General features: G+C 41.1%; 3 protein-coding genes across 3 annotated transcripts; 1 reads left to right on the forward strand and 2 right to left on the reverse strand.

The window, feature by feature from the left end:
- Window positions 1–1,249: 1,249 nt before the first annotated feature.
- Window positions 1,250–3,645, reverse strand: LOC131431119 (uridine 5'-monophosphate synthase). Its single transcript, XM_058596629.1, has 3 exons — window positions 3,207–3,645; window positions 2,869–3,148; window positions 1,250–2,471 (listed from the first exon to the last, which is right to left on the reverse strand). The coding sequence occupies exons 1-3, from the start codon at window positions 3,348–3,350 to the stop codon at window positions 1,432–1,434; spliced, it is 1,464 nt and encodes a 487-aa protein (XP_058452612.1). The 5' UTR covers window positions 3,351–3,645; the 3' UTR covers window positions 1,250–1,431.
- A 490-nt stretch (window positions 3,646–4,135) lies between these two features.
- Window positions 4,136–5,197, reverse strand: LOC131429751 (rRNA methyltransferase 2, mitochondrial). Its single transcript, XM_058594083.1, has 3 exons — window positions 4,912–5,197; window positions 4,648–4,849; window positions 4,136–4,579 (listed from the first exon to the last, which is right to left on the reverse strand). Exons 1-3 carry the CDS (start codon window positions 5,058–5,060, stop codon window positions 4,211–4,213), a joined length of 720 nt encoding a protein of 239 aa, XP_058450066.1. The 5' UTR covers window positions 5,061–5,197; the 3' UTR covers window positions 4,136–4,210.
- Window positions 5,198–7,153: 1,956 nt separating this feature from the next.
- LOC131427319 (serine/threonine-protein kinase/endoribonuclease IRE1) lies at window positions 7,154–20,168 on the forward strand. The gene is made up of 4 exons (XM_058590390.1): window positions 7,154–7,551; window positions 7,823–8,372; window positions 16,246–16,468; window positions 16,529–20,168. Exons 1-4 carry the CDS (start codon window positions 7,459–7,461, stop codon window positions 18,837–18,839), a joined length of 3,177 nt encoding a protein of 1,058 aa, XP_058446373.1. The 5' UTR covers window positions 7,154–7,458; the 3' UTR covers window positions 18,840–20,168.
- The last annotated feature ends 124 nt before the right edge of the window (window positions 20,169–20,292 follow it).

Consider the following 20,292-nt stretch of genomic DNA (forward strand, 5'->3'; position numbering starts at 1 on the left):
CCGGGAGCGTATCTCGGATTATATCGACGTATTAATAACCACATAGAAATAGCTCTTTTCAGTATTCACTTTCTAATTCCAACATATAATAGAAAAAACATCCGACTCAAATGTTCACATATGTGGATACAATGAACTTTTCCTCATCAACAGATAGGAAGCATGAAAATATTATAAATTTTGTTTTGGATCTATATTATGCAACAAAAGTGACTGGTTCTATTTTTTTTTTCATTTGATTCTGCGAAAAAAATAAACATGTGCCAAATATATAAAAAAACAACAGTAAATTGAAAAATTTGGAAAATTTAAATTTTAAATTGAGATTTTTAATCAAGACAAAAACTTGTTCGAACCATTCCTTAGCCGACACTGTTGTTTGACTGAGATTTTCGGTAGCTAATTGACAGTTCAACAAACTCGGCATTACCAGTAATCGTTTATCGAACCGATTTACCTAACGTTCTGCTGTTGAAAATTCGGTAACAATTTCCACTGAGAAAGTGGTTAGGTCTTGTTGGGATTGAAGCGTTTGTTAAACGACATACTACACTAAATACTCGTTCAGTTTTTTGGAACGGTTTGTTGTTTTCTTTTCTCTTTTCCACAAAAATAGTATGAAAATCGAGCATTTTCTTCATATAAAAAGAAAATGCGTTGTTATTCTACGCGAAGTAGAAGTACTGAACAGGTATGTAGTGTTAATTTGAAAAATAGGTAATTGAAATCTTCCAAAATTCTCCAGTAAAGCTAGTCCAACTATGCTGTGTGTGTAATCTGTTGATATAAAAAAAGGAGGTTTCATGCCTGTTGGGGAAGGAGAATAACAGGCTTTTCCCTTACTCCTAAATACATTAATATATGTGAACACTGAAACGGTTTTATACGAGTTTTTTGACAAACCCATGTATCCTTATTTTCGATAACTTCGTTTGTTTGTGAGAAGAATCAATAACTCAAAACTCGGCGCCAAATTGAAGAATGCAGACTGTCGCAAACGGCCAAATTGAGTGTTCTGGACATTTAAAATTTTCTTGGTCACATTTTGGAACCGGGCTGTGCTTCTTCAAAGGAATTATAATTTATCTAAAAACTGAAACTGAATGAAAATTTAATTTAGAAATTTTTACGCAAAAGCCAACAATCGTTATTGAAAAAAAAATGGTACTCTACACGAAGCAAATTTGGCGAAAAGTGAGAATGCTTCGGATAAAAAAAGGATGGTTCGGAATTTTCACTTACTCCATAGTTATAGTGATTATTGCTTTATTTAGTCATACGTTTCGGATCTATATAACCTTTTGCCTGTCAAAGACATTTCGAATATCATTTTATGTTTACAAATTTCACAACCTAAATCTGGAATGGGCCTAAATTTTTGTCAGGTAACTATTTTTATCGAATCATATTCAGAAACATTAACATGGAAGCTTACCCACTAATTCCAACGCGCTCGCAATAAGCTGCCCAAAGCCTGTCCCGGTATAACTTTGCCATATCAGACTGATTTTTTGCGCTAAGTATTCCTCTCCCGACGACACAAATATCAGCTCCCTTTTCTTTGACCGCGTGTTCGGGACTATCGTACTTTTGACCAAGTCCATCGACTCCTTCTTCGATCTTAACGCCCGGTGTCAGTTGCAACAATCCCGGGAACGCAACCAAATCGGCACTCTGGCAAACGATTCCGGCTACGAAATCTACGTCCGTTTCCGTGGCAATTTTCATAGTTGACGAGCTGTACTGCGGTGTCGCCAAGCTACCTTGGGAACTCATTTCAGCTAGTAGAAACACTCCTCTTTGTTGCGTCGGATCATTCAACGCCGATTTCAGACCCTTCAGAATACCTTGGCCGGGAAGTGCATGGACCGTTACAAGGTCAGCCCAACTGGAGATTTTAAATGGTCCGCTGGCGTACTGAAGCGCCACGGTGTTACCAATGTCTGCAAATTTTCGATCCTCCATTATCATAAAGTTGTATTTTTTAGCTGACGATTGAAGAGCTTTCACAAAGTTGTCATTGAAGTCTTCCACTATGTCGACGTGAGTCTTCAGTAGACAAATATAAGGACCGACTTTTTCTACCAATTTCAGAATCTCTTCCGAATTGGTTAGATCCGCTGCCAGACAAAGCGTACTTTTCTTACTGGCAATCAATTTCATCAGTTCCTTGGTGAGCGCGCATTTCGCTAAATCAGCGCGCGCTTCAAATGTCATTCTTACCCGACTAAGCTCGTTAATAACCTTGCCACCGTTTTTCACAAATGATCCATCGCTTCGAATCTGCGCCCCTTGTATGTACTTGGCAACGGATTGCACCGTCCCTTCTTCGATGCGTCCGGCTTCAAGCAGAACATTCAACAGGTAGGATAGAGTAAACAGCGAGTGCATTTTGACTCCATTTTCCTCCGTATTGTGGGCACCTCCTTGTTCGCGATCTACCACCACAATGGCATCTGTCACCGCGAGGCCTATTGATAGAGAAAGTTTGGTATTGAATACTGTAGATGTAGACTATCACTCAAATAGGACAAAACAAAACAAAATAAATAAAACAAATTCCATTATCTAGGATAAAGTCGTGCTGACAGCGACGAGACGGTGTCGGCCAGTTCGTGTGCACGTGCCATTTACTAATTCTTTCCCCTTATCAAAGCCAATCAGGCATTTATATATAAACCGACAATTGATTGATGTCGAGCGATGGTTAGCTACTGTCGCGTTGACCATTGAAATGAAATACTAATATACTATTTATTTATCCCTACGACCAAATTCAAATGTAAAACCCTACTTTTAACAAAGTGAATTGACTAGTAAATGAGAACGCGAAATTAGCACCACAATTTGAACAATCAACAGACTCACCCTCCGCTCGTAGATCATTCACCGTGTCCAGGATGCTCGACCCGGATGTCACCACGTCCTCGATGATGAGACATTTGTCGCCGGCGCTAAATTTACCCTCGATCATCTTCTTGGTGCCGTACGTTTTGGCTTCCTTACGTCGAATCAACATCGGTTTGTTGGCTTTGATCGAAATAAGTGTCGCCACGGGTAGAGCCGTGTAAGGAACACCGCACAAATGGGCACCCGAGTCGACCTGGATAAGCTCAATAAACTCCGTCAGCAGGTCCGCAAGAGTGTTCTGGAGAAACAAGGGCACAGTTTAGCATTATATCTTCACACCGTCCGTAGTTTCCTACCATCACATCCGGATAACTAACAATGACACGAAGATCAAAATAAACCGGTGAATTTATTCCCACTTTCATCTTGAAATCACCAAATTTGAACGCGTTGATTTCAAACAATTTAATTGCGAGTTGCTTGAGTTTGACCTGATCCATTGTTGAACAGTTTTGATTCTATCGGTAAATATACACGTGGCTTGGTTTTCCTTTGTTACACGTAAAGAGTGGACAACAATTTAGTGTCCGGCGAAAATCGTTCGCTAAACTGAAACGATGTTCGGACGCACAATTTGAAACTTTGTTATTTGAGCACTAATCGAAATAGGACACTCTGCTATATAGTAAGAATGAGCAATAAATTCCGGCGAAACTGCTGGTGTACGTACAACTCTTCTAAACAAATTAATCAATTCGCAGCTGTGTAGATTTCTCAACCTGGTGTGGGTTAAATGATATCGACCGTTACTTGCGTTACTTCCAAACCCCCTTTGAATTGCCTTTTTCCAGCACATGTTGGTAGTCATTAGGGTGATTCAAAGTTTTAACACTCAACAAAATAGAATTGAACTACCTGAATTTACACACATGAATAAAAATCATCTGACGATTTGTTTTAGTCTTCTTATGATGTAGAGCTACCTTGAGCTAGTTTTTTATTTAATCAGTATCTAACGAGGGAAACAGATCGGAAAAAGACCTGCACATACATCACTGGGAAAAAGCTACCATAAAAATGTGACATCTAAATATCGATCTTCCCATAGTGGGAAGCGCTTTAAAAGTCACCTCTTAGAATCTAAAGTCGCAGACTTGATTGTTCAAACATAAAATGGAATACTGAATTTTATAGTAATGTATGAAGGAGATTCCACCCTGAAGAAATTCTTCCATTAAAATGATGATTTCGGATGAACGTAACTAACAATGAACAGGCATTATTGGTACATTATTCTATTAAACGAAAAACGTTCAATTCACGGCAATCACCCAGCGACAAACGAACCTCTCGTATCATGCTATCGTTCGATACCGACAAATCCTCGGCCCAGCAGGAAATTTTCCGCCGAATCGTCACGACTAGCCTTTGGTTTGATGCGTTTTACATGTGTGTAGTACTTTTGCATGTTTTTCTCCAGTGTAACCACCTCGCTATTGTCCCAAACTTTCATCAGTAGCGACGCTTTCGATGACGACATGAGAATTGCAAATCGAAGCACCGCGTAGCACAAGGTGATGATATTTTCCTGATCCAGTGAGCGCACACCGGTTGCGTTCGGTGCCATATCCGAAAGCACACAATCAATGCGTCGTTCACCCAGTAGAGAACGGATTTTATTCTGGGTCTCTGGCTTTGTGAAATCCGAATTCCCGAGCAGTGTGGCGTGCTTTATCGTGTCAACGTGAATAAATCAGAATTATTCATTAAATTTCGGGTGGGATTCACTGTGCTTACCTCAATGGGATATATCTGTAGTAAGTCGATCCCTATAACCATTCCCTTCGGCATGCCATGTTTACTTCCATCGGCATTAGAGTGCTTTACAGCCAACTGAGACCACGATCCTGGAGCAGCACCACAATCAATAACTGTGGAACCGGGTTGTATGAGCGAGTACTTTTGATCAATTTCTAATAATTTGAAGGCACTACGGCATCTGATTTATAAATGTTATTACTACTATAAAATTCACGTATTCAATTCAACTGTAGCATTTACCTGTAATTCATAATTTTTGCGCGTTCTACATAAGGATCGTTTAGTTGACGTGTGAGCCATTCCTGTGAGCTTTTCTTTTTTCCTTTAAGATTACTAGGAACAATTTTTCCAAACCATTTTGTGGCCAAATGCAATTTCCGGATTTGCATTTCGAGGACTTTCGCGTGAAATGCTGGGAGGACTCTTAATAGTAAATATTAGTTTATCATAATATTTACATGGTTTTCGGTTTTCTCATTCACACTTCAAGAAGGAACGAAACGAGTATAAAGAATCATTCTGGAATGATTTTCCTCCGAAAATGCAATGGAACTCACCTCTGTCAAATGACATATAGGTACTACACTGTTAAACACAGATACGATCTATTAATCGAAAAAACGAAAAAAAAACTCAACGGGTGAGCACCCGAGTAACCATTTCTGTATTTCTGTATAATCACAGATTATTTTGCCTATTTTGCACACAGATTCTGTGTCAGAGAACACAGATTTTATCAAAATCCACAGATTTCGTAAAATATTTTATAAAAATGTTATAGTTTTAAAATGTTTTTTGCAGATTTTCACAATTTATGACCGAAAATATTCAACACACACACACAAAAATAGCGTTAGTTATTTTTATAATATCGTTATTAATTTTTAAATTTTCATAGGTTCATTGAATTCTGAATGAAAGAATTGTAATGAAACAGTTCCTTCGAATCAGACTAATAAGAATCATTGCAATCCAGAATAACTTTCATAATTACCCGCAGATTTGTATAAGTCGAGGAAACCAGCCAATTTCACGAAAAATGCGCAAAGGCGTAACTTCATAATTAACATAGGGAATATAGAAGTAAACAACTCGAAAAAGGACAAAACTCTTTTTATGTTGATTCATTCAGAGAATTTATTAGCTCTGCTCTATCACTTTGGTGCGATTCAGTGGAGGATATAAAAGGAAATGAACAAACGCACTCATGATGCGTGTACACTTTACACAACAGTGGTTTATGTATGTGAAAGAGAAGTGCTCTCGTTTAAGTTGTCAGTGCGAGGGGAGAAATTTTGCTTGCTCTTCGTCACTAAGAGGAGATGGACATCTCTGCTTCTACATTTGTTGTCAATGTTAGAATCCCCGTAAAAAAATAAACGTTTTATTTTACAGCATAAACAAGTGATTCGCAATGCATTTTATTGTGTCTTTACATTTTTTTTTTCATTTTCAACGATTCAATATATTATTTCTACGATCCTACAATTGAATTTATTGTACACGTGGTGTTTCAAACAATATGCTAACTGCACATTTGATTGTTTTTCAAGAAAATATGTATGAGAAAATTTTATGATAAGAATTTTTACGATACTTAACAACCTATACATTCTATTGTAAAAAGCATATTAACAAATAATTGAATAGTGTATAACAATACATTAAAATACTTTTCAATGGTAAAAGCAAATTTGTGGATGGTTTTGTTACAACAAATCGTATTGTTTTTCTACAATATTTTCGACTGTCCCACGACAAAAGGGCCTAACTGCAAATGACAGTTTTCTTTCACGATTTACCGAACTGATTTTATATTTGACGCCTTACTCTTCGCAATACTTTCAAGGTAAAACTACAAGCTTTCGATTTATATTGGAAAATTTATAGAGTTTTAAATAATGGCTCCGTAATAATCAAAAGAGAAAGTAAACAAAGAGAGGCTCTCATTTGCAGTTAGGCCCTTTTGTCGTGGAACTATCGATTTTCTCATTAACTGACGCCCACCAACTAATTCAACCCGCATAGCGTTTTGACTACCTATGCAGCTATGGCCACCAGACGGCTACCAAAATTGATTCAGTGACGGTTGTCAAATCCAATTTGACAAAACAAAGTCGCCTGTATCTAAGTTAGCCGAGCGTTTTCATCTTCTCACCTTCGCTGAAAATGTCAAAGATTTCAATGTGGAAAAATCCTGGTAGATACGGTTGTATCGTTTGAGTAGTATATCTGGTAGCGGTGAGGCAGTCGGTCACCAGAATGTCTGCCAGCCATATTTTTCCAGCTGGCAGCGTTTAGTCAGCCATCTGGTAGCCATGCGTATGCGGGAAACTTTGGATTGAATCATTTTTTTCAGAACATCTCCTTAAGTGTGTATGCCCACCACCACCCGTCAATTTTTGACGCGTTGTTCTCTAGTGAAACTTCCCTTGATATTTGGAATTATTTTCATTCGTAGTCAGTTTTTGCTAGTCTTTCAATCATATTGGATGTGTTTTGTCTTGTTCACAGAGATCAGAAGTTTACCAAAATATCAACATTTAGTTAGTTCCACCAACGAATGCTTAAATCACATTGTAGACAGTCAACACTGATAACAGGTGTAATGATTCGAATTAAAAGTTGCACGGAAGGTGAACCACAAGAAGCGTTTTCTATTAGAAATAATCTGCGTCATTTGCCAGTTGCGACACGGGAGTCGCACACAACCAAAATTGTATGTAAAGTGAATGTGGGCTGGTGATTGCTTCGAACTGTTATAGAGGAAACAAAGCAATAGTAACTATGCGGCAAGCACAGCACATCCGAACGTTAGGGTTTTGGCTAGTGCTACTTCAGATCCTAGCAAAGAGCGGATTTGCATCTTCAGGAAGTGAGGTGAGAACTGGGAAGAACTGATAAGTATGGAAGCATTTTACTTGGCTACCTTTGCCAAGTGAAAAAATAATTTGCTCTGTTGGCATTTGGAACAGAGCAGATAAGGGGATGACGAAATAGTTATGGAAGTGCCGCAAAAGGGAGGCGTTTCTTGCAAGAACGACTGCACTGTTAACATTTATGATTTGCGTTCAATGATGTTGGCTCATGTGGACGAAATCGTACTTGTTTTGTTTATTCAAAACCCAAGGTAATAATTCATATTTTTCAGGATTGCACTGCTGTTGCGAAAGACGAAGAGACATTGTTGGTGTTTTCGACGCTTGGAGGTGGATTGACGGCAATCGATCCGCTGTCCGGAGAAACTAGATGGTCGATGAAAGATGAGCCGGCTATTCGGGTTCCTTCGTTATCAGAAATGAATCCGCATTACTTACCGGATCCGCGGGATGGAAGTCTGTACACCTACCGGAACCCGGAAGGAGGATTGAAGAAGCTACCGTACACTATTCCACAGTTGGTAGCCAGTGCACCGTGCCGTTCCAGTGACGGAATATTGTACTCCGGGAAGAAAAGTGATGATTGGTTCTTGATTGATCCAAAAACCGGTCGCCGGGAAAAGGTATTGGGTTTCGGAGCACCCCTGGACCGGGATAAAGCTGAATCCATTGGGTGGGCAACCTCCCGAGCGGTGTACCTTGGTCGCACGCAGTACACCGTCATGATGTACGACAGCATGGACCGAAATTCTAAACCGTGGAATGTGACGTTTTTTGACTACACATCGCACTCAATGGCCCCAGATCTGACGAAGGAGTACGGTAAGTTGGTTATATTAGAAATAGAATGGTTAAAAATGTTAACTGAATCGGCAATCGTGCAGTCGCCCATCCGCCTTTCATAACTTCTCCGGTGTATTTGTGAATTATTTATCAGCACGATGGCTGGCTAGGTGGCTGTGCTGTTGGTTTCTCCTATCAGCAGCCGTACGTTAGATTTCACTCGTATCTCACGATTACTTTTACTGCACCGAATGTGTTGCCACGTGCAACGAAATTCAAGGCACTTCACCCGGCCAATGGTGTTTCTAATAGCGATGAAATATATGAAACTATAAGTTAATAGCAGGAGTCGTTCAGAAACGTGGTTTAATAGTTCTATTTTTACCTTGTCTTACAATCAATACGCTTGTAAATTTTTAATTATGTGAAAAGGGACATCCGGTTTGCAACTATGCAATACAAAGTAGGAACGTGTATGATAACACTTTCTATGATTATATCTCTTGTCTTGGGAAAGAAGGTTAAAATCAATGCTATTCTGTCTGGTGGAAAGTATCACTTATCACGGCCGGTAAATACTTCATACTGTTGTGATTTTGTATTGTAGGTTTATTTGCACTTCATTTTTTTTTTCACGAACCACCCATCAATGCCATAAATGATCGAATGGGCTTTTCACTGTTCAAGAAACACCAACTTTTGTGAGTGGGAGAATTTTCTTTTCTGGAAGAATTTGGACTGACTTTTAAACAGCTTGATGGGGGCAGAGAGTAAGGTGATGTTTCTGGAAAAGAAAGGGTTCGGATTATCTCTGTGTTAGCCAACTTCCATACTCACAAGAAGTAGCCAAGTTATTTGCATCGGTTGAATAGTTAAGCTTAGAAAACAATTGAGCGGATACTCAACAGCTTTAGTTCGATGTTGGAAGTGTTGTTATATTTTTGTATCGTCTCGTTTAGAAGAAATTTACCTTCGAAGTTTAGCCAACACAGCCAGAAGAGTTTAATTCTTTTGTTATAACATGAAACCGTCATCAGTTCAATTTTACCCAACGAAGCATTTGCGAAAGAGCTAGATGATTGAAAAAATTGATTGGGAAAGCAAAAACTTACAAAAATTTATCCGGTGAAGACGTTTCAGATTCTTTATGTCTTTTTGTCACTTGAAAACATGATTGGCATGGTTCTGTAATTTCCTTTACGAAACGGTTGATAATATAGTCCATTTCACTATTTTATTGAAGGAAATTCTTTTGGAGCATCTTTAGATTTTTTATTAAAACTTTTCAAAATCATCTTCCGAGTCGACTACCGTTCACACGATATCTTCCGAAGTTTAACTCATACATCCTGGTGATCGAACAAAATAAAAAACTACAAGGGTCAGCCCATGGGGTTGTTCGAGCTGATGTGGAACATCAATGCTTTTGCTTTTGAATGCGCGATTGCACGAGAGTCTCCTTCGATAGATCTATTACACACGGTTTATTTTTGATATGCGTTTGTTACGCGGCATTTTTTACGAGGATTTCCGAAGCTACGCGGCCTTTTTACGAGGATTTCCGAAGCTACGCGGCATTTTTTAGGAGGATTTCCGAACCTACGCGGTTTTTTATGCTGATTCCCGGAGTTACGCGGTACGTATCCCACGCGTAAAAAAAAGACCCAGACTCTGTTTGCCTTGATTTGTGTTTGTCTTGTATCCGACGAAATTACATCAATAACCCAAATATATGCAATTATACCTATGTGCATACAATTTCGATATTTAAGCTTCTCTTCGCCAAGCTTGTATTCAAGTTTTGCATACATGCAGTTATTTTTATAGCGTTAAGTTCTCTACCATTGCGACCATTCTGCGATTTCGATAATTAATCGAATTCATCTGATTTAAATTAGAACTTAATCTTAAGCACTTAAAATTTACCCCGGGATACTTGCAAATTTCTCTGGTGATAACGACTTAAAAAAGCACTTCATCCAAACTCGCATGACACAAGATCAAAGCAAACCAATTAAAGCTTCATATCGTTTTATAGCGCTTTGTGTCTTGTTCTCTAGCAGCTACCTTCCTCTGACATGTTACACGTGGGGACGGGTATAGCGTGATGGGTAAGCCTTTCACGCAGCCCACTTGGGTTCGATTCCCATCCCCGCATATAGGGTCAGAAAATTTTTCTAGCCCGAAGAGGCGAATGACCTTAAGGTTAAAACCTCTATAATCGAAAAAAAAAATGTTACACGTGATACTGAAACGTTAATTTCGCTTATATTTATAGATTCGCGAGCTTCCCTACAGTTTCGCTTTTGCATCAATTGACCAATCAGAGCGATGCTTCCCAGCTGATAGATCACTTACTCCTTCAAAACCATCGTCTCCGTAAGAAAAATCCAGTAAGCCAGCATAGCGTCTTAGATTTTTAGCTGGCAAACAGGACACTGCTCGCTATTAATCGAAATTTTATTCATATAACAGTTCGGCTGAAAAGTTCGTATCGTTTAATAGAAACACACATTTTTTTGCCAAAATTCGTTTTTATTATTCAACATAATTGCCATCAGAGGCGATACAGCGATTATAGCGATCTTCCAACTTTTCGATACCATTTTTGTAGTACGATTTGTCCTTTGCCTCAAAACAGGCCTCAGTTTCAGCGATTACCTCTTCATTGCTTCTAAATTTTTTACCAGCGAGCATTCTCTTGAGGTCTGAGAACAGTAGAAAGTCACTGGGGGCCAAATCTGGAGAATACGGTGGATGAGGGAGCAATTAGAAGCCCAATTTCAGCATGGTTTTCATCGACTTGTGACACGGTGCATTGTCTTGATGAAACAAAACTTTTTTCTTCTTCAAATGAGGCCGTTTTTTTTAAATTTCGTCCTTCAAACGCTCTAATAACGCTATATAATTGTTACTGTTGATGGGTTTTCCATTTTCGAGGTAGTCGATGAAAATTATACCATGCGAATCCCAAAATACAGACGCCATAACCTTACCGGCCGATTGTTGAGTCTTTCCACGTTTTGGGTTCGGTTCATCGCGTGCTGTCCACTCAGCTGACTGTCGATTGGACTCCGGAGTGAAGTGATGGAGCCATGTTTCGTCCATTGTTATATATCGACGAAAAAAATCGGTTTTATTTCGATATAACAGCTTCAAACACTGCTTAGAATCATCAATTCGTTGTTGTTTTTGATCGATTGTGAGCTCACGCGGCACCCATTTTGCACAAAGCTTTCTCATATCCAAATATTTGTGAATAATATGTCCAACACGTTCCTTTGATATCTTTAAGGTGTCAGCTATCTCGATCAACTTCACTTTACGGTCATTGAAAATCATTTTGTGGATTTTTTTACGTTTTCATCGGTAACAGCCTCGTTTGGACGTCCACTGCGTTCATCGTCTTCGGTGCTCATATGACCAGTACGAAATTTTGCAAACCACTTACGAATTGTTGCTTCGCCCGGTGCAGAGTCTGGATAACACTCATCAAGCCATTTTTTGGTATCGGCGGCACTTTTTTTCATCAAAAAGTAGTGTTTCATCAACACACGAAATTCCTTTTTTCTATTTTTTCACAATAACAAAAGTAGCTTCACTCAAAATGCAATATCTCACAAACTAATAATCAGACAGCTGTCAAATTTATACACGTATCTTTTAAAGGTTGGTACTAACTGAAAATGGTATGGATTTAATTCTAGTGGCGCCCTCTCATAGAAACGATACGAACTTTTCAGCCGATCTGTTATAATTGAAAAAAGGTGGCTTGATGCATTCAAATCGAAACTTAGAAAAAATTCCAATCAAATGGTGAAATAATATCAATAATTGATACAAAATTGATTGAGCTGTAAGTGTTCAAAAACTGATCACATTTCTATGTGTATTTTTCCTTGAGTTTCTAATTTGCACTCCTATACAGAAAACAACGATGTGTTCCACATCAAAACCTGTTTTAATCCACCTAGTGGTGTAATTATGCCTTTCTCGTATTACTCACACCATTCATAAATATTTCTGTGAAATTCTAAAACAAACTGTTCATTGGACAGAGAAAGAGACCCGGTAGCTCCGGAACCGGAAGTAGTATTCACAACAAATTCAGGAATTCCGTATAAAATAGACTTTTCCTTTGAATCTAAGTTTTTTTATAATGGTCCTTTTAACTGGTCTTTAAGTTTGTGAAAATCGATTTGGCGATCTTGAAGAAAAGTTACTACTCTCTTACTCTTTCAGTCGTAGAACACGCGGGTCTCTACTGTATATAGGAGGCGTCTCCATTCAACTCGGTTCATGGCTGTTCGCCGCCAGCCTCGGTAGCTGCGAAGGGTCCGCAGGTAGTCCTCAATTTGATCGATCCATCTTGCCCGCTGCGCGCCTCTTCTTCTTATACCGGTCGGATCATTATCGAGGATCATTTTAACCAGGTTGTTCTCCGAAATTCTAACAACATGCCCGGCCCACCGTAGCCGCCCGACCTTGGCCGTTTGGATGAGGGTGATCCTCCCAGAAACACTGGTGCAGTTCATGGTTCGCAACACCTTCCGTTCAAAAACACCTAGTGCGCGTTGATCTTCCGCAAGCATTGTCCAGGACTCGTGCCCGTAGAGGAGACCCGGTCTAATCAGCGTTTTGTAGATAGTTAACTTCGTACGACGGCGAATTTTACTCGATCGTAGCGTCCTGCGGAGTCCAAAGTAAGCACGATTTTCTGACAATATGCGTCTCTGAATTTCTCTGCTGGTGTCATTATCGGCAGTCACCAGTGAGCCCAAGTACACGAACTCGTCGACCTTTTCGATTTCATCACCACCAATCTGAACTCGTAATGAATGGCTGACATTATCTTCTCTCGAGCTCTTGCCTTTCATGTACTTTGTCTTTGACACATTGATGTCTAGTCCGATCCGCTTGGCCTCAGCTTTTAGTCCGATGTACGTATCTTCCATCTTCTCAAATTTGCGTGCTATAATGTCAATATCATCAGCGAAATCAAGTAGCTGGACAGACTTTCTGAAAATCGTGCCACTCGTGTCTATCCTCGCTCTTCTTATCACACCCTCCAAAGCAATGTTGAATAGCAGACACGAAAAGCCATCACCTTGCCGTAGCCCTCTGCGATTTTCGAAGGGACTCGAGTTTATCCCCGATACTTGAACAACGCACATCACTCGATCCATCGTAGCCTTGACCAATCGTATCAGTTTGTCCGGGAATCCGTAGTCGTGCATGATTTTCCATAGTTGTTCTCGATCGATTGTGTCGTAGGCTGATTTGAAATCGATGAATAAGTGATGTGTGGGCACATTGTATTCGCGGCACTTTTGCCACACCTGGCGGATGTCGAACACATGGTCCGTGGTAGCGCGTTCGCCCATAAATCCTGCCTGATATTGTCCCACGAATTCATTTGCAATCGGTGAAAGTCGACGGCATAAGATTTGGGAGAGTACCTTGTAGGCAGCGTTCAGCAGAGTTATCGCGCGGTAATTGCAGCAATCCAGCTTATCGCCCTTTTTGTAGATGGGACACACGATTCCTTCCATCCATTCCTCCGGTAAAATCTCGTCCTCCCAGACCTTGGTAACGACCCAGTGCAATGCTTTCACTAGTGCATTACCACCGTGTTTTAGTAGCTCGCTTGGTAGTTGGTCAACGCCAGCGGCCTTATTATTTTTGAACCGGCTTACCACCTCCTCCACTTCTTGGAGGTCTGGGACCGGCAGTCTATCGTCCTCCGCACGCCGTCGTTCCTTACGTTCGGAGCCGCCGTACCTAGTGTTGCTGATGCAGTGCTACCTATGGCAGAACGGATGTCTCTCCAGCCATCTTCAAGAGTAGCTGCACCAAGCTGCTCTTCCGTTGGTAGTGCCACTGCCAACTGCTGCGCGTAATCTTGGGCTACTCCAGTATCCCGGAGCCGCGCGATGTTAAACCGCGACGTTCGGTTTCGACGTTGGGTAGCCACCGTCGAAAGTTTTGAGCTTATGCATACAGCAACCAAGTAGTGGTCCGAATCTGTATTCGCACTGCGGTAGGTGCGAACATTGTTGATGTCCGAGAAAAAACGTGGTCGATTTGGTTTTTGGTCTGTTGGTCAGGTGATCTCCAGGTAGCTTTGTGGATATCCTTGCGGGGAAAGAAGGTGCTTCTGACTACCATTCCTCGGGAGGCCGCAAAGTTGACACACCGTTGGCCGTTGTTATTCGATGCGGCATGCAGGCTGTTCGGCCCGATTACCGGTCGGTACATTGCCTCCCTTCCTACCTGGGCATTCATGTCACCGATGACAATTTTTACGTCTCAGCGTGGGCAGCCATCATAGGCTTGTTCCAGCTGCACGTAGAACGCTTCTTTCTCGTCATCGGGTCTCCCTTCATGTGGGCAGTGCACGTTGATGATGCTGTAATTGAAAAAACGGCCTTTAATTCTCAACTTACACATCCTAGCGTTGATCGGCTGCCACCCAATCACTCGCTGACGCATAGTTCGTTGTGCCACAGCTTTGGTAGAAGGTAGCCGCTCGATGTCCGCTTTTCCACACCTTCTGTCCCATTCAACAAAGCTCCTGCAGCGCTACGACGTCGAAGCTTCGAGGATTTAGTTCGTCGTATATTATCCTGTCGCTGCCTGCGAAACCTAGCGACTTGCAGTTCCATGTTCCAAGTTTCCAATCGTAGTCCTTATTCCGTTGCGTGGGTCTATGCCGATTGTTCCGGGTCGTATTCTCTCCTGTGTTATTCGTAATAGTTGTTTTACGGGCGGCTTATTAGGCCTACGCCAACCCCCTGTCTCGCCGGAGGATCATCGTGCTGGCTCTGTTTAACGTCTCAATTAGCACTAGGACGATCCCGTTGATGGATTTAGCTGGACGGGATGCACCATTTCATACTCAGCCGCTGGATACCAGAACAGACGCTGTTTGAAGCCGCTCCTAACATGGAGTACAGACGCTCCGACATCCTCTAAAGAGGACCCCCATCCCTGTCAGCATACGACCAAGGTCCCACCGGGGTTGGTTACCCGATCTTTCCTATGGTTGCTCGTACCTCAGCCGGCACCGCGGGGAGGTAGGGATAGGAGTTACTGGACAAGAGGCTAAGGGCCACAGAATTGTTAAACCCAGGAAAATCTTTATAATCACATCACAATATTCGAAAAAGCAAGTAAACATAGAGAAAGTGTCAGTTCGATAGCCCCACGACAAAAGGTCCTAACTGCAAATGACAGTTACTCTTTTCTATTTGACGCCTTACTCTTTGCAAAACTTTCAAGTTAAAACCACAAGCTTTCGATTTTTATTGAAAACTTTGAAGAAGTTGCAGTAATGGCTCCGTAATAATCAATAGAGAAAGTAACCAAAGAGAGACTCTAATTTGCAGTTAGGCCCTTTTGTCGTGAGACTATCGAATTGCGCTTACGAACCTTTTGAAAAATAAACCGAGATTTGAGACGGTGCTGCCTGCCAACATTTGTTCGAGCTGGCACGAAATTCGTATTTTGAACTTGTTTTCTGAAAATTCGAATGAAACGTTTCGATTCGATCGTGTTTCATGTCCATTGGTGAAACTGTATTGTTGTTCCGTACTTAGTAGTGTTTCCTAATCTTCTCTGATGGCCAGTTCTACTTTAGAGTGCCACTCACCGAGTTAGGTAATTTACTTAATATGGACGAAATTTGCCTCATACAGCACCTTTTCCATAACCAATTCTTTTACTAAATCCATTGGTTCAGGTATACTGCTAGATCCATAGTTAATGCGCGTTCTGCTAATCCACGAGAGCATAATTTACTACATTTTCTAAAGATATGATATCTAACAACGTTATTTTATGAACCATTCAAAAGCTACAGCTATAGTCCATTCGCATAATTTCATAACTTGTTCTCACATTACTTTTTCAGAATTTCTCCATCTCACTAGCAGTTCCTCCGGGCTAACTGCTACCTTCGAACAGAAGAAGGGCACGCCTCTGTGGCAGAAAGATTTATCCACTCCGGTGATAGCCGTATTTTTACTCGGATCGGAAGGTCTGCTGAGTGTACCCTTTCAAACTGTATCCGATGAGGTCCTGCACGAAGTAAACGATCGAGCGCGAGATGGGAATTTCGACAATTTAAAACTTTTGTAAGTTTCCCGTTCATTCCGGATTGGTGGTAAGCTTTTAATAATAACTCTTATTTACAGTCCAACAGTTTACGTGGGTGAAACGTCAAACAACATCTACGCAATTCCATCGCTGGTCGATAAGAACACTGCCACACTGCCATCGGAACCGACAGTACATCTGTTGGGTGGTCCACGAAGGGAAGCCTTGGATAGACCCATCTCGGGAAAGGAGCTTATTGCAACTGAAACGGCTCACATCCAGAATGATAACATAATCATTCTGGGACATTATCAACCGCCGAAAACGGACGAAAGTCTTAAATTGGATATATCTCCGGGAAAACTATACAAGGACAGTCGGCTGTCGACTGTGCTATTGGAGTTCAATAATCTGCCGGCTTCGCAAATGGGAAAAACGAAAACAATAGGAATTCAAACGGATGACGACGGTAGCCGCTTGAATGTGACGGCCGTTTCGAACGATACTAGTTTGAAAGCGCTGATTGGTAGACTGTACAAAGATGTAAACTTTTGGTTGGATTCTCAACCGAACAAAGGGCCAACGATTATGTTTATAGCAATGTTCGGGGTGGTGGTTTTTGGATTCTGGTATTTTCACATGCAGATGAAAGCCTTGCAAGAGCAGAGTCAAAATGGTTCACAGACCAATTCAAACCGTAGTAATGATAGTAACTATACCGAACCGATTGATTTCGGTGACGGAGAGATCCGAGTCGGTAAAATAAACTTCAACACCCAGGATGTTCTCGGTAAAGGTTGCGAGGGAACATTCGTTTTCAGGGGTACATTCGAGAAGCGGAACGTTGCTGTGAAACGGATTCTACCGGGTTGTTTTACACTGGCGGACAGGGAAGTCGCTCTGTTGCGGGAGAGTGATGCTCACGAAAATGTTGTAAGATATTTCTGCACCGAACAAGATCGACAGTTCCGGTACATTGCGGTTGAGCTGTGTGCCGCTACGTTACAGGATTATGTCGATGTGAAATCTGCGGAAACACTGCAGCGGCAGATATCCGAGTTAGAAATACTGTACCAAGCGACAAGTGGCCTAATGCATTTGCATTCATTGAACATCGTCCATCGTGACATCAAACCGCAGAATATTCTGCTCTCGTTACCGGATAACAGAAAACGGGTGCGAGCAATGATCTCAGATTTTGGACTGTGTAAAAAGCTTAACTACGGGAAAGCCAGTTTCTCACGACGATCCGGTGTTACGGGAACGGACGGTTGGATTGCACCGGAAATGCAGCGTGGTCATCGAACCACAACATCAGTTGATATATTCTCTCTGGGATGTGTGTTTCATTACGTACTCTCCGGAGGTAGTCATCCGTTCGGGGATCCACTGAAACGTCAGGCAAACATTCTGTCCCACGAGTATAGCCTTCATACGGTTCACCGGGAAGGCAAGATGAGCAACAGTTCGGTGCTGGCCGAACAGCTCATCACAAATATGATCGCGGTCGACCAATCGAAGCGGCCTCCCGCGACAGCTGTACGGAATCATCCGTTGTTCTGGGGTAACGAACGGATTCTTTCGTTTTTGCAAGATGTTAGCGATCGGGTAGAAAAGTCAGAAATTTTCGCCGACCCACTGCGAACGCTCGAACGCAATGCTCGGTTCGTTGTGAGAGAAGATTGGAGTTTACACTTGGACCAAGAAATCACCAGTGACCTACGAAAATACAGAGGATATCAGGGCTATAGCGTAAGAGATTTACTGCGCGCGCTGCGCAACAAAAAACATCACTATCACGAACTAACGCCCGAAGTGCAGCAAGCCCTAGGGACCATTCCGCATGATTTCACCAACTATTGGATCAGTCGATTTCCCCATCTGCTGTCGCACGCGTACCACGTCCTGGCAGAACACTCGCATGAAGCAATTTTCCGTCCGTATTACAATGATGACGTTGAGTATCAGTTCACGAAACCCGTATACTTCGATGAGTTGGGTAACGAAAACTACGATCTGATTCGGTACTACGAAACGGCTCAGAAACTGAAAGCCGCCCAAAGCCCTAAGCGGAAACCCGGCGTCCAGGACTCGATGGACGGGGTTCTCTTTAAGGCGCAAAACAATCGACGAGGAGCATATAATTTCAATAGAAATTCGACTGGAAACACCAGCTTCATCACGCGAGAACAGATGACAGGCGCTGGGGGGACGAATGTCGTTACTGCTGCGAAGACTACTATCGAAGGCGTTAGCTATGCGAATGTCGTGGCGGAAAAAGTAGATGAAGCGGACGATTTCGTGACGGTTGTTCACAGTAACAATCGCCGGAAGGGTAACAGTAATAGCTCCGTTCGGCGGAGGGAAAGTGGCAAGGTAACGTGGAATCTGAATCCACAGGCAGAGTGAATTGCGCTACCGGCGCATGCGAGGTAATAGTTTATTTATGTATTTTATGTTGTTATTAGTTGAATCCTCTATAAACCTATGTTTCATAGAAGGATCTTATTAGGGAAAAAATGTTTCTTATGACCTTACTTCACTGCAAAATAGGCTTGCGCTTTAGGTTTTTAATAGTAGTGTCTATTATTTAAATGTTTGATTCTATATTTGGCAACATTAATGCTAATTACGGTTATTGAGTAGTATTTTTCTCAGAGTTTTTCATATTAAATTAATCACATAAGCAGGGTTTAAATTTTTATCACATTTACTTATTTATCGCACACCACACGTTTTATGTTTTCACAATTCAAAGACAATAGTTGCTGTTTTGATGTGAGTTTTCTTACTGGCTTTAGGACATGAACGACATTCGATAGAATAGATGTTTCATTTTTTTTTTTGAGAAGACAAGGTTGATTGTCGTGTATCGCGCGAACATTCCTTAATCATTTCCTTTGCTGGTGCAACCACATTGCCGGTTTCTGTTTGCGAGGGATTTTCCAACTGTTAGATAGTTTATTGGACAGAGACAGAGACAGAATTGACTGAACAAACCCCGTTTCCTTTCGGTTTAAGGGAAGATTCTCCTTTAAACCGGGTTTCTCGTTACTTTATCGCGAGCGAGGATAAAAAAAAACTATGGATTGGCTAATCTTCAATTTCTATGTAGTTATTATTCGTTATGAGAGACTACTACAGTGTAAATTTAATGTAGAAATATTGAGTTATCCCTGAGATATGGTTGCTCAAAGTGGGTGGAGACACAGGAGTTGACCCTGGAACAAATAATATTATAAGTGTTTCGTTTGTTTTTGAATTCTTTATGTTTTCATACACCTATTGGTGTAATAATGCTTTTCTCATATTATTTATTATCCCCTAGATAAAACAGAAGGATTAAAAAAAATTATGAATTAGAAAAGTTTATAAAACAGTTTCGAAAATTTCGTTTGCATAATACTACTACATACAGACACATGGACTGAAAAGTCCCAGACTTAAGAAAGAGAACACGTTTTTTTTTCATTCAAAATGAACCTTATTCATCAACGTAATCTCCATCAAGAGCAACGCAATCATTCCAGTGCCGCTATAACATTTCAATACCGCTTTTGCAGAACGATTCATCTTTTGACTCAAAATAGGTCTCAGTTAACCTCTTCATTCGTACTAAATTTACTACCGGCGAGCTTTTTTTTTCAGCTCTGCGAACCGTCAGTAGTCGCTGGGAGTCAAATCTGGCGAATACGGTGGATGTGGGAGCAATTCGAAGTTCAATTAATTAGTTAAAAAAGAAAATTGTGGGAATATCGAGAGACATTGCATTTTTGAAAAAATGCAGTAGATTTGGATTAACTCCCACATGCTGCAAGGTAAAGGGTGGGAGATCTTTTTCTAAAAATATTCAAAATAAAAT

Source organism: Malaya genurostris, chromosome 2 (assembly GCF_030247185.1).
Source record: "Malaya genurostris strain Urasoe2022 chromosome 2, Malgen_1.1, whole genome shotgun sequence".
NCBI lineage: Eukaryota > Metazoa > Arthropoda > Insecta > Diptera > Culicidae > Malaya > Malaya genurostris.

What these genes read in the sequence shown, in the direction of transcription:
- LOC131431119 (XM_058596629.1), bottom strand. Translation starts at nt 3,350, where the DNA reads ATGGATCAGGTCAAACTCAAGCAACTCGCAATTAAATTGTTTGAAATC. An exon ending in TTAGTTATCCGGATGTGATG is followed by an intron (nt 3,149 to 3,206) that starts GTAGGAAACTAC and finishes TTGTTTCTCCAG; the next exon opens with AACACTCTTGCGGACCTGCT. An exon ending in GAATGATCTACGAGCGGAGG is followed by an intron (nt 2,472 to 2,868) that starts GTGAGTCTGTTG and finishes CTCTATCAATAG; the next exon opens with GCCTCGCGGTGACAGATGCC.
- LOC131429751 (XM_058594083.1), bottom strand. Translation starts at nt 5,060, where the DNA reads ATGCAAATCCGGAAATTGCATTTGGCCACAAAATGGTTTGGAAAAATT. An exon ending in GCAAAAATTATGAATTACAG is followed by an intron (nt 4,850 to 4,911) that starts GTAAATGCTACA and finishes TTTATAAATCAG; the next exon opens with ATGCCGTAGTGCCTTCAAAT. An exon ending in TACAGATATATCCCATTGAG is followed by an intron (nt 4,580 to 4,647) that starts GTAAGCACAGTG and finishes GACACGATAAAG; the next exon opens with CACGCCACACTGCTCGGGAA.
- LOC131427319 (XM_058590390.1), top strand. Translation starts at nt 7,459, where the DNA reads ATGCGGCAAGCACAGCACATCCGAACGTTAGGGTTTTGGCTAGTGCTA. An exon ending in TTGCATCTTCAGGAAGTGAG is followed by an intron (nt 7,552 to 7,822) that starts GTGAGAACTGGG and finishes CATATTTTTCAG; the next exon opens with GATTGCACTGCTGTTGCGAA. An exon ending in AGATCTGACGAAGGAGTACG is followed by an intron (nt 8,373 to 16,245) that starts GTAAGTTGGTTA and finishes TTACTTTTTCAG; the next exon opens with AATTTCTCCATCTCACTAGC.